The 13053-nt window shown below is 37.8% G+C and overlaps 1 protein-coding gene across 2 annotated transcripts; it reads left to right on the forward strand.

Moving 5' to 3' along the window:
* The first annotated feature begins 3460 nt into the window (after nt 1–3460).
* Nucleotides 3461–12734, forward strand: LOC149026328 (copper-transporting ATPase RAN1-like). Of its 2 annotated transcripts, none has more exons than XM_089146619.1 (9): nt 3461–3958; nt 5683–6297; nt 6420–6849; nt 7000–7325; nt 8619–8677; nt 8766–9108; nt 9244–9444; nt 9561–9818; nt 10078–12732. In XM_089146619.1, exons 1-9 carry the CDS (start codon nt 3638–3640, stop codon nt 10552–10554), a joined length of 3030 nt encoding a protein of 1009 aa, XP_089002745.1. In that variant the 5' UTR covers nt 3461–3637; the 3' UTR covers nt 10555–12732. The 2 variants fall into 2 exon arrangements, with proteins under 2 accessions (XP_089002745.1, XP_089002746.1); XM_089146620.1 differs by lacking the exon at nt 3461–3958 and adding an exon at nt 3965–4656 and having other exon boundaries at nt 10078–12734.
* The last annotated feature ends 319 nt before the right edge of the window (nt 12735–13053 follow it).

Below are 13053 nucleotides of genomic sequence, written 5' to 3' on the forward strand. Positions count from 1 at the left end.
CCCATGTCAGGCTTTGCAAGTGGTAGCATGTATATGAACAATGATAGCAGAAGAAAACTGAAACCCTCTTTTCAGCACTCAGTTTCAGACCATTGGATCTCCATGAAATCCCTTGCAAATTAAGAGATGTTGGCTTTGTGCCATGGATTTTGCATTGTGTCTGTACAGTCCATCCTTTCTCCTTGTTTCTGGATTTATAAACTACAAGGACATGTTGAAAAGGACAAAAGATTGGGGTGGAGATCTCTTGGACCCACTTGGGTTTCCTCATATATCCAAGTAAATAGACTGGTTTGTCACTCTCTGTGTCCTTTTCTTGTGTGAGAGAGGGACTTAACATCAGGTATTCCAGTCGTTATCATTTTCCATTAGCTTGACCAATTGATACTTTGTCTTTATCCCATTCTTTGACTCCTGATTCTCAGGTCTACTCTGCAACCCTACTGAAATCTGTGTTTTGGGAATCTAAATTATCATGCATTATCTTCATTTTAATGGTTACTCATAAAGATCCAAATTCAAGTGGTGTTAATTTTTTATTTTTTTATGCGCCCTTAGAAATTTCAGAATTTATATAATAAACTAACCTACCATAGAATGTTCGTTTGGCATGCATATCTTGGGTTTTGCTTGGGTCCTGCGCATTTATGTATATCTTAAGTTTTGTTTGGTCCTGCATAGTAAATGCGCAGGATTGTCAAGCCACACACTATGAGTAGTCTGATCGAAATTTCCGTCGAGATTCAATTTTTACTGAGATTTCAGATTTAACAATTTGAAATCTCGGCATTAATGGTTAATGCGCATGACCCAAGCAATTTCGGTATATCTTTGTTCTTTGTTAGAATGTGGAATTGGCACTTTTCAAGATGAGTTACCATTTGCTATGGATCATTTCTTCTTTTGTTTGTGCTTTTCAGATAACGTTACATTCACAAATTATGTGGGATTTACAAATAATAAAATATTAAAATATTAAATAAATAAAATATATTACCCTAACCCTGTGGGTCCCCTTGTAATTTGTGGTCAACAGGTGTGCTCTCTCGACGTGGGAGACTCTTACTAGCAGCCCATCTCACAGTCACAGTCATTTGGGCCTCTGAATTCACAAATGGAGATGGACTTAATGGGAAGGCCCATATCCGGACTTCTAATTTAGTGGGTGAAAGTCTTCTATTCCCTGGTTGATTCTATCATTATTGAACACTAGTATTTCCTTTTTCCTTTTTCCTTTTTATTTTTTTAATACAATTGATATTTGTACAAAAAAAAAAAATGAGAGCAAAATACATTTAGACTTCATGTGTTAATAAACAATTATATTTATGCCCCCTATAATTTATTTTATTATGTTTATACTCTTTATAGTTTATTTATTATATAAAAGCTATATTTTTATTATTATAATAATAGAATTAAGTGATGAGTCAACCTCTATTATGTTTTCAAAATTTTCAATATTATCCTTCTTTATTTCAAACACTTGAAGAAAAGGAAACTAATGGTTATTATTTGACTAAATTTTAAAATTTGATGTCGAAGTAGTTTTGTAAAAAAAATTCCTAAAAAGATATTTCATTTACCCTATTAATTGACTAACTTACATTTTTTTAAATTTTTAAACCTATATTGAGACTTCGGATAATATGTCTTTTTACATTCAAAATTAACGATGTTAAGCACATGAGGTCTTTTGCAATAAAATAAATTTCAGAGAGTGTGAATGTAAATATAGAGAGTGTAAATTTAATTATGAAAGATGGAAGTCAATAAAATAATGCAGAGTCAACAAAACCTGAAAAGAAAAAGCTTTGAAATATTTATTCTATTTGAAGACTTTTCTTGGTAAATTTTTATTTTAATTAAAGTGAGGTAAGTGGGTTCTTGGTTTGGTGTTCTTTTCTTCAGGAAATTTTTAATATTAGACTTTAAGAAGCATTTTTGGGGTAGATTAGCGACCTTGAACTAATTCTGACCTTCCACCAAACATCACCAATAATGCTGTGTGACACTGACAACACCCTCAAAAGAAAGCTTTGAATTCTAGTTTGTGAGGTTGTTCACTTGTTCCTTCAAATTGTTGTCCTATTTTAGTTTTGGAATAAATTTTACCTAAAGTCTTGTTTAGAACATGTATGATATATGTTTTTTAAGATGAAGATTTATGGCGTACTTAATAACGAGTCAAAGAACACTTTTTGGCGTTCTTTTGTTCTCAGAACGCCAAAAAGTGCTTGACAAAATGGATCGTTTTTTCGTTTTCAAGAAACAAACCGATCAAATTTTCGTGCTTGAGAATTTTTTTTGCGAAACAAGTTTTACTTGTTTAATCGTTTCAAAAATAAAAAAACATGTTTCAAAATTACGTCAAATACAGGCACTCGCTCAACCCAAATTTCATTTACATGCAACTTCTAATTAATTATTTCCTGTTTTTATAACAAATATTTAAATATATAGTGTCCATTGTCTCAAGTGATGTTATCCCAAATTTACCCAACGGTCAAAAAGTGTGCTTAGACCACCGTTATTTGATTAAAGTCCTTAGAGCGGAGCTCTGAGCACTTCATTCAATGACTCCACGATTGCCATCTGAACAATCAGAATAAGGTAAGGCTTGAAGATAAGTTTTGTACTCTATTAATTTCTCAATCCTTCTAGTCAGGTGGGCGCATTCTCTTGAGACTGATCGGATCTTAGTAGACACCCGAGAGACCTCCACAAGGCAAGCTTAAAGAGTAAGATGACAACAAGCAAAGAGTTGCGATACCCGCACTAGCACAACCCGTAGAGGCTGTTAGAAAAAAATTCTTACAAAAAACATCATTTTCAAAAAAGATCGTCACCAACTGTGCACAGAGTCAGGATCTTCACTCGATCGGGAGAGCACAGACTGCTTCTCGATGACTTCCCAACCACACAAACACATGGGGCCCACAGGTGAAAATTTGAAGTTTTTTTTTTCTCTTTTCTTTTTCTTCAAAAAGTGTTTTTCACCTGTGGGCCCCAAGTATTTGTGTGGTCGGGAAGACGTCGGGGAGCATTCTATGCTCCCCTGACCGGGTGAGGATCCAGATTCCTGTGCACATGTGATGAAAGAAGAAACTGTTTTTTTTTTTTTTTTTCTTCTTTTCTTTGATCCATCAAAATCAAATGTCGCTAACAGCCGAAAAGGTAACTTAAGAAGTAAGAGATGGGTTACGAGAAAAGGAAGCAAGAGATCCATTTATTGGGCTTTAGACCAAAAGAAACTTATTGGGCCATGGCCCATGGACCGGGGACGTCTTTATCGAAATTAAAGTGGACGGTTGAGATCATTCGTCTGAGCAAGAAGGAGACAGTCACCTAACCGTTTAAATTGTTTATTCCAGTGACAGCGTGGGTCCTCCGGACATTAGCAGTACAAACTACCTAATGGAGCAGTACAAGGGACATGGTGGTCACTCAAATCACATTTCGAAGGGTATTTCGGTCAGATAATGGACTCTAAAGTCTACTAATAACTTCCGCTTCTCCTTCTCCGTCAACGACTGCAGCGAACGCTGCCGGAGCTGCTACTACTACTTGGAATCTTGTAAACGGGAATCTCTCTCTTCTCTATTGAACTTTGGGTCTCTTCTTCTCGGATCCAGTAATGGCTCCGAGTATCAGAGACCTTCAGCTCACGCCGGTTTCCTGTGTCGGCAACTCACCGGGGTCTATCGTTCCTGTGGATGATAGCGGCGAACTTGAAGATGTTGGGCTTTTGGATTCTTTTGAGAGAGAGGAGAGGGAGAAGAAAGGTAGTCTGGAAGAGGGTATGAGGAGAATTCAGGTTAGTATATCGGGAATGACCTGTGCTGCTTGTTCCAATTCTGTGGAGACAGCCCTGGTTGGAATCCGTGGGGTTCTGAGGGCCTCTGTTGCTTTACTTCAGAACAAGGCGGACGTGGTGTTTGATCCCAGATTGGTTAAGGTTTGCCTTCCCAACACATGATTCTTATTTTCTTTAAATTAGTTGGCGGTCGTTTTGGATTTTGGGAATTTGGTTTGCATCAAGGAAGATTGGGCTGTTCTGTTCCCATGTGATTATCGTCTGTTTGAACAATGAGTGTATAGCTGTAGTCTCTTGGCTAAACTGACCATCAGGGGTAGTTTTTATTTTTTGTGAATTCTCCTTCTCTGTCTTGCAGTTCTTTACTCCATTGCGTCAAAAGTGTTTCTTGAAGCAGAACTTTTCATAAATTTCAATTAATGTTGCAAAAGTAACAAAAAATAGAACAGTTTTGGCCAATTTTTTTGTTTCTTGAAGCAAGAAACACCAGAAACTTTTTTTTTCAGTGGGTTATCAAACGGGTCCTAGGGTCTAACATAATGTCCATATCGTCAAAAGGTGTAGCACTATCCATGCTGGTGTTTAAGCCAGCACCTCAGACTTGAATTGCTTTCAAGAATGGGTCCAGAGAAAGCATTAGAAATCCTACCTTCTTCCTCTCTAGAGATGCCTTCAACACTGGCGGGTGTGGATTCTGATAAGGGCAGAATTTAATCTTCTGGAAAAAAAAAGGCAACAACTAACTGCTTGTGGGGAGCTCAATATTTTTGCAACTTCATGTTACGCAAGTTCAGGAGAAAACAGGAAGGAGAAAAGATGACAATCAAATATCCATAGAGGTAGAACAGTTTCTTTAATGAACTTTATTTAAATTAGTCTTCAAGCATGAACTTCTCTCGTTTTTTTCTGCAATGGATTTATTGGGTAGTCAGGTGGATTCCTGAAATATTTTTCCCTGTCTATTTTCTTATTTTTTAAAATCAAAAGTCAGTTTAGCAGTATTTCAGTTTATTATCTGTCATGATTTCTGATTCAATTTCCAATTACTATGGTGGTTAATTTTCTGTTCAGATTTCAAAATCAGATTGTGTTTGCTTAGCATCTTCATTGATTTCTAGAATCCTGAAACTTTTTCATCAGTTTGAACTTTATGGTTCTGATTTCTGGTTGATAATTAAAACTTCTTTTCCCTCTTTATATTGTACCATTCCTTTTCCATTCTGGAATTGCAAAATCTACCATTTGATTCTGTGGATTTTGGTTTCCAAAACTAGAATCTCATTGCTAACAGGAATCTCTATAAGGTTAAATCTAAACATCAGATCTTACTAAAAGTTGTTGAATTGTTTCCCCATCCCTATTAGATCACTTGACTTGCTTTCCTAACATGCAGACCTGTACTCTTGATCAATTACTAATGCTGGATTAATTTTTAATCTTTCAATTTTAGAAAAATATAAAGGATTCCTAACCCCAACCACTTCTGTGTCTTAAAATCCCATTGAAATGTGGTCAAGCTTAATTCTCAAGATTCTTGGTTCCGTCCTCTGCTTTATGCACACATATGGTTTCTTCCTTGCTATTCTTGAGTATTTAACTGAAGGTATCCAAATTCTGTTAGAGCTTTTGGTCTGGAGTTGGGACAATGCACCACACAGTTTTGCACTTATAGATGTATGCTACTCTTCTATTTTCTTTTTGTCTTTAAGTTTACTTGTTTAAATTAGATTCAATCATGTTTGTGTGATGGACAACTCTCTCTCTGCTTGACTGTTGTTTTTGATAACTATTACAAATAAATGGGTCAGGAAATTTCTTGAAATTCAATGTGCATTTCTCATGTACAATTTATGTGTTGGGTGCAGGATGAAGACATCAAGATTGCAATTGAAGATGCAGGTTTTGATGCTGAAATTCTACCAGATCACAATACATTTGGAACAAAAATACAGAAAATTTTGAAGGGGCAGTTCAGGATTGGAGGTATGACATGTGCAGCTTGCGTAAATTCTGTTGAAGATATTTTGAGATCGCTACCTGGCGTCAATGGAGCGACTGTTGCCTTGGCCACTTCACTAGGGGAAGTTGAGTTTGATCCTTCTGTCATTAGTAAGGATGATATAGTTAATACAATAGAAGATGCTGGTTTTGAAGCTGCACTAGTACAGAGTGGTGAACAGGATAAGGTGTTGTTAGTGGTTGCTGGATTGTCCAGTGAAGCGGATGTGCAACTTTTACATGGCATACTTGGGGACATGAAAGGGGTGAAACAATTTAATTTTAACCAGAATCAGGCTGGACTAGAAGTTCTATTTGATCCTGAAGTCGTAAGTTCCAGGTCTATAGTTGATATGGTTGAAGATGGAAGCAACGGAAAATTTAAGGTCAAAGTCCAAAGTCCTTATTCAAGGATGACTTCAAGCCATACAGAAGAATCTTCAAATATGTTCAAACTCTTCATTTCTAGTCTGTTTCTCAGTGTGAGTATGATTCTTTGAAATTTGAATGTACCACCCATTATGCTTGCTAATTTGATTCTGTTCTTATCTTTTTCACTTTGCCTTACTCAATTTACTGTTGATACTTGATGACATGGCTACAGATTCCTGTCTTCCTCATACGCGTAGTTTGTCCCAACATACCTTTCTTGTATTCTCTAATGCTTTGGCGATGTGGGCCCTTCTTAATGAGTGACTGGTTACTATTTGCGTTGGTAAGTATTGTTCAATTTGTTATTGGCAAGCGCTTCTACATAGCAGCTGCCAGAGCACTGAGGAACGGATCGACAAACATGGATGTTTTGGTTGCACTGGGAACTTCAGCCTCGTATTTCTACTCTGTCTTTGCCCTTCTTTATGGTGCTTTCACTGGGCTTTGGTCTCCAACATATTTTGAGACAAGCGCAATGCTAATAACGTTTGTGCTGTTGGGGAAGTATTTGGAAATTCTTGCCAAAGGAAAGACATCAGATGCTATCAAGAAGTTGGTAGAACTCGCACCAGCGACGGCTATTTTACTTGTCAAAGATGCAGGTGTGCTTCCTCCTTTTTAGGAGCAGAGGTTTTTTTCTTTAAATAATCTTAATTTCTCAGTCTTGCTTCACTTTATAGTAGCGCACAGCCGCCCTTAACCTTTTCCATCGCCATAAAAATTTGGTGGTTTGCTTTATTAATGTTTTGCAGAGGGGAAGTGTATTCAAGAAAGGGAGATGGATGCTTTGCTAATTCATGTTGGTGACACGTTAAAAGTTCTTCCTGGTTCCAAGGTTCCTGCAGATGGTGTGGTTGTGTGGGGCTCAAGTTATGTTGATGAGAGTATGGTAACTGGAGAATCTAATCCTGTATTGAAGGAGGTGAATTCTTTGGTTATCGGTGGCACAATGAATTTTCATGGTGCTCTACATGTACAAGCCACTAAAGTGGGGTCTAGCACAGTTTTGAGCCAGATAATTTCTTTGGTTGAGACAGCACAGATGTCGAAAGCTCCCATTCAGAAGTTTGCTGATTTTGTAAGTACTGAAGTACATAAGAGTCCAGTTTGAGCTTATAAATATGTTGGTTAGTTTCTACTGCATCTATTATTGGTTTATCCTTTTTTTTTTTGGGGGGGGGGGGGGTGGGGGTTGCTCCTTAAATGATTAAATAACATACAATGCTACTAGTACTTTTAGCAGGATTAATTTTACATGGCTGTGTCACACTGTTCCATCTACCCCACCAGTTACCAATCTGTGTCTTTTGTACAAACTTTGACACACATTTCTTCCTCTAAATGGGTCTATCTGTGTTCTAGAATTTAGTGGATAGGGAATGTAAACAGTTGTCTTTTGATAAAAAATGTCTTAATATAGAAGCATCGAAACCAAAATCTTATGTGTGTAAAGAAATTGCTTTCCAGTTAGGGAGCATGTCTTGTTTTGACATAATCATGAGTGTCCCTTTATGATTCTCCTTCCAAAATGGTGCTTCAAATAGTGGAGTCACTACTTCCCCCCACGCCCCCCACCCCCCAAAACACAGAAAGAAAGAAAAAAGAAAAAAAAGAAAAGAAAAAAAAAGACACTTTCTGCTGGACATCTTGTCTTGGTTCCTTATAAACTTTTTAAGTTTTTCTAGCACACTAACTTCCACCATGGTTTACCCCCTTTCTAATCATTAGGATGAGTCAGTTTTCAGCTGGCTCTGAATTTCATAAGCATTGAAGACTGCAAGCGATCAAGTATGAGTAATTCTTAGGCTAAGGAAAATAGATTAAGTGATAAACACAATAATGGGGTCTTCATTATTTGTCTGACAAAAAAAGAGGGGAAAGAGAACTGGAGAGCTTAATAATGGTAAAAATGAAAATACTCAGCAACTTTCGGGAATTGAAAATGCCAATTTGTAATTGTGCAATCTGATAAAATCAAGAAAGATTATAAAATCGATTTTATGCAAACCAAAATTGAAGGAATGGGCATTTGTTGCAAAATCCAATTCCACAATATGCTCATTGATCCCTAGTACAGAACAACTGACCCCTGATGGTGGTTCTACAGTGAGAATAGGATGAATACAATCTCGCATTGTCAATTCCCCATCCCCTCCCTGTTTTTAAAAAACAAAAACATAAGCAGAAAAAAGAAAAAGAAAAACATTGCACATGGTTTGGCCTTCCCCATGCCAGAAAAGTAAATCAGTTACATAATTGTAAAACCTTGGTTATCATGTTTGTGTTCTGCTATTTAATTCATGGTTCAGCTATACACTTTTGTGGTTTCTTAGTTGTCTGTTTTGTTCTAAATTCAGTTGTCTTGTTTCAGGTCGCAGGCATTTTCGTTCCTATGGTGGTTACCATGGCATTGCTGACACTCTTGGGATGGTACGTTTACTGTGGCATGTTGTGAGGTACTCGCTACATACCATTCTCTTCTGACTTTGAAAAGGTGTTCCATATCATACTCCTGCAGGTATATTTGTGGGATATTTGGAGTGTACCCAGAAGAGTGGCTACCTGAAAACAGCAGCTATTTTGTTTTTTCCCTCATGTTTGCGATATCAGTTGTGGTGATCGCATGTCCTTGTGCACTTGGCTTGGCAACACCAACAGCTATCATGGTTGCAACAGGCGTTGGTGCTAATAATGGTGTCCTTATGAAAGGAGGAGATGCTCTGGAAAGGGCTCAGAAGGTTAAGTATGTGGTATTTGACAAAACAGGTACCCTTACACAGGGAAGACCCACAGTCACAGTAGCAAGAACTTATACGGAAATGGATCGTGGAGAGTTCCTTACTTTGGTTGCTTCTGCTGAGGTTAGTCCACATCTCATAAGTGGTTTCAATATTGTTAATTGTTGTCTCATTGGGTATGGTATGGACATGACATAAACTATCGACTTAGACTTACTACTGGCAATTTTTCCTTTTGTTATTCTTCTGACAATGTAGGCTAGCAGCGAACATCCATTGGCAAGGGCATTAGTGAATTATGCTTACCATTTCCATTTCTTCGATGAGTCATCTGCTGCTAAGGATTTCCATAATGAACATAAAGAATCTAATTTCTCTGGATGGCTTCTTGATGTCTCGGATTTTTGTGCTTTGCCAGGCAGAGGTGTGCAGTGCTTCATAAATGGGAAATTGGTTTTGGTGAGCTTTTGACCTTATAATCTATTCAAATACATTCACAGACTCTTATTGAAATTATGGAAATATTGTTGTGCCTCATGCATATTAATTTTTGTGGGTCACTGTATAATGAACAGGTTGGTAACCGGAAACTATTGCTTGAAAATGGGGTTGTCGTACCAGATGAAGCTGAAAGGTTTGTGACAGAACTAGAGGAAAGTGGAAAAACTGGGATACTTGTGGCTTATAATGACACTCTGATTGGCGTTTTGGGATTAGCAGATCCTCTTAAGAGAGAAGCCGCTGTTGTTGTGGAAGGCCTCAAGAATATGGGTATCCGACCAGTAATGGTAACGGGTGACAACTGGAGGACAGCACAGGCTATAGCTAAAGAGGTTTGCTTTGTCTCTGTTCTAAACTTAACATGGCCAAACCTCATGTATTAAATTGTGTGAGTTGATGAGTGCATGTCCTATTGGGAGTATCTTCTCTTTAAGCATAGATTCCACTACTCTCTCTCTCTCTCTCTCTTGCTCTCGCTCTCCACTCATTAAACTGTTACAAGGGAATGCAACTGTTCCGTGAATTTGTTTTTGCTACTCTGATTATTTTCCTGCCATAGATGAAGTCAACTTAAATATTCATGTCTCGCAGGTTGGCATTCATGATGTGAGAGCAGAGGTGATGCCATCTGGAAAAGTTGATGCTATACATTCATTTCAGAAAGATGGAAGCACTGTTGCAATGGTGGGTGATGGTATCAATGATTCACCTGCTCTTGCGGCCGCAGATGTTGGGATAGCGATTGGAGCAGGGACAGATATTGCTATAGAAGCTGCTGATTATGTGTTGATGAGGAACAACTTAGAAGATGTCATTGTAGCAATTGATCTCTCAAGAAAGACCTTCTCACGTATTCGATGGAATTATGTGTTTGCAATGGCATACAATGTTGTCGCCATCCCGGTTGCAGCTGGAGCGTTCTTCCCTTTACTAGAGTTCAGATTGCCACCATGGGTAGCTGGGGCCTGCATGGCCCTTTCGTCTGTAAGTGTTGTATGTTCTTCCTTGCTTTTGAGAAGATACAAAAGACCCAGACTTACTACTCTACTTGGGATAACTGTAGATTGAAATTAATAGTGTTCATTGATTTTTTTGGTGGTTTTGTAAGAGGGGGGGGGGGTTGGAAGAAAAAAAATAGAAAGATCGGGAATGGAATGAATATAGAATGGCATTCCATAACCCAGTTTTAGGCTTCATTTATTTACATTGCTAAGATACCATGGGGGTGAATTGGCCTTCCATTTGTATATCTCACATGTACTTGTATCTGTTTTCAGTTTCCACTGATTGAATGAAAGAATCATCAATATTGTTGCTAATTGTCTCTGTTGTTCCTCATTTACTTCTATTAAGGTTTGGTGCTAAAGCCATTTATGAGGTATACAGTCTTCAAATTTCCTTGGAGTGATGTGAGATCATGGTTTAGAAGGTCCAATGGCTTAATCTTTTAGCACTGATCATTAAGTTTCCAATGGCAGGTATATAATGGTGAGTTCAGTTTCAATTGGGATGGGTTGGACATTAGGATTATAGATGTCCTTCATCCAATCAGCAAAGTTGTTATTGAGATGTGGTCTGTGTCAAGTAACACTGATCCTGCTCAACAACCTCACATCTTCAGTGGAAATGAGTCCACTTGACTTCTTGTTGAAGAACCTAAAACAGAGAATGATTGAACTGGAATTGAAGTTTTCATTGCCTGTTAGTACGGAGGAGTCATTGGTTTACGCATAAAGCTGTAGACACGATATACCTTATTGATCTGCTTTATTGCCAGTTGGAGTTGGCATGTTCCAGTTTAAAATTGGGACCTCAGTAAACCCTAATAGTTAGACCAGAGCTATTAAAAAGTGAACTGGGATTATACTGACTGAGTTTTCTTAACGTATCCATAAACCATGAGTATCTCAGTTCCGTTTGATTTTGGCTGATGGTTAGTGCTTTATGGTAGAATATCCTATAAGGGCATAAGATAGAATCTGGGCAGAATTTCTGAGAACTTGTGTTCTTACACAATCAAGGAAACCAGAAAACTTGCACCCTAGGTTCATCTCAGTAAATATTTCTGTCAACTACGTGGGAAATTTCTAATTCAAGTTTGCAGTAGCTACCTGATTTGCATAGAGGTTGGAAAGATGTTGCCAGGAGAAGCTGTTTGATTTTATATCTTCTGGTACCTCTTAACACTGATCAATTTATTATCTGCAAAATATACCCACCTTCCCTCTCTCTAACCAACAGGAGCACAGCAGAGGAGCATATGGAAGACCTGAAGGTGTTGATGCACTTACTGAACTACATTATGGAGCTCAGGGCACCTGACTTGGCCAAAAAAATATGCCAAGCCCATCATGCATCCTCTTCGAATTCTCTGCCACCCAGTAGACATGGATCACTTGGGATGGATGATGCAGTACTGGATCTTTATGGGACCTTTCAGTTACACTCGATGGGAATGTATCTACAAATAGACGATGGGTTTCCATGGCTTCTTTTGTTCTCACGACCGCTACCAACCAGCACGTTCTAGGCCATGGCATTGTCTGTGTAAGCTATATTCTGAGCCTTTCAGAGACGAGGCAGTTCTTTCAGGAATTCAAGATGATAAGCTTCTGGAGGTTGATGGTGCTGCTTTGAGCCTGTGGGTCATCTCTGTTTGCAGGTAAGCACAAAATATGGTTAGTTATATTGCATTGAGGTGATACACATCAGAAACCAAAGCTGCTTTCAGGAATCAAATGAAGGTAAGACATTGGAGAAAATCAAACTCGCTCTATTACTAGTTGCAAGCAGTTTGGTTCTCTCCAATTCTCACATTCAACATCCATGATGAAATGGTTGCTTCGGTTTTCCATTACCACTTGTGCTATCTTCTCACAACGAATTGAAGGTGAGATATTGGAGGAAACTAAACTGGTTTAGGTTCAAGGTTCATAGAAACTCTTACAGTTTAGTGCCCTACCAATTCTCACTTTCAATTTCCATGCCCATCCTACTATGATGCTGGAACGGTTCTTTCTCTCTCTCTCTCTCTCATGAAGAACCATGTTCCTTGTTGAAGGTATGAAACACCAGTTCTATTTATAGAGACTTGCAGGCATTCGCACGCAGTTTTACAATATTTCCCTCAAGAGTCAGGTGAAATGTATGGAATGCAACTGAATTGTACCCACGTAAAAATGCAACTGAATTATGAAAAATAAAAGAAGAGAAAAAGATCAATGAAGTCCTTATAGCTGTCAGATTGGAATCTTTCCGGTTTCTCAACTTTAGCCGTGCTTCATGCACTTTACATGAAGTTCTTGCTATCAAGCGAATTCTTGTTTTTCTTCCTTCTTTCTTCCTTCTTTCTTCCTCTCTCTTTTTTTGGTTGGAAAAAATAATAAAAGCTTCTAATTGATATAATTTACCAAAAAAACAAAATGCAATTAACATATCAATTTATGGTACTCTTGGATGCATTCATATATTTGTCATATTGCTTTAAAAGTTTAAAATAAAAAAATTAAAAATTAAAAGAAGATAAATTAAGATGAAAATAAATTCATGAACTTACCTAACGAATAC

Source organism: Hakea prostrata, chromosome 2 (genome assembly GCF_041222555.1).
Source record: "Hakea prostrata isolate BN-2017 chromosome 2, UWA_Hpros_2, whole genome shotgun sequence".
In the NCBI taxonomy this organism is placed as follows: domain Eukaryota; kingdom Viridiplantae; phylum Streptophyta; class Magnoliopsida; order Proteales; family Proteaceae; genus Hakea; species Hakea prostrata.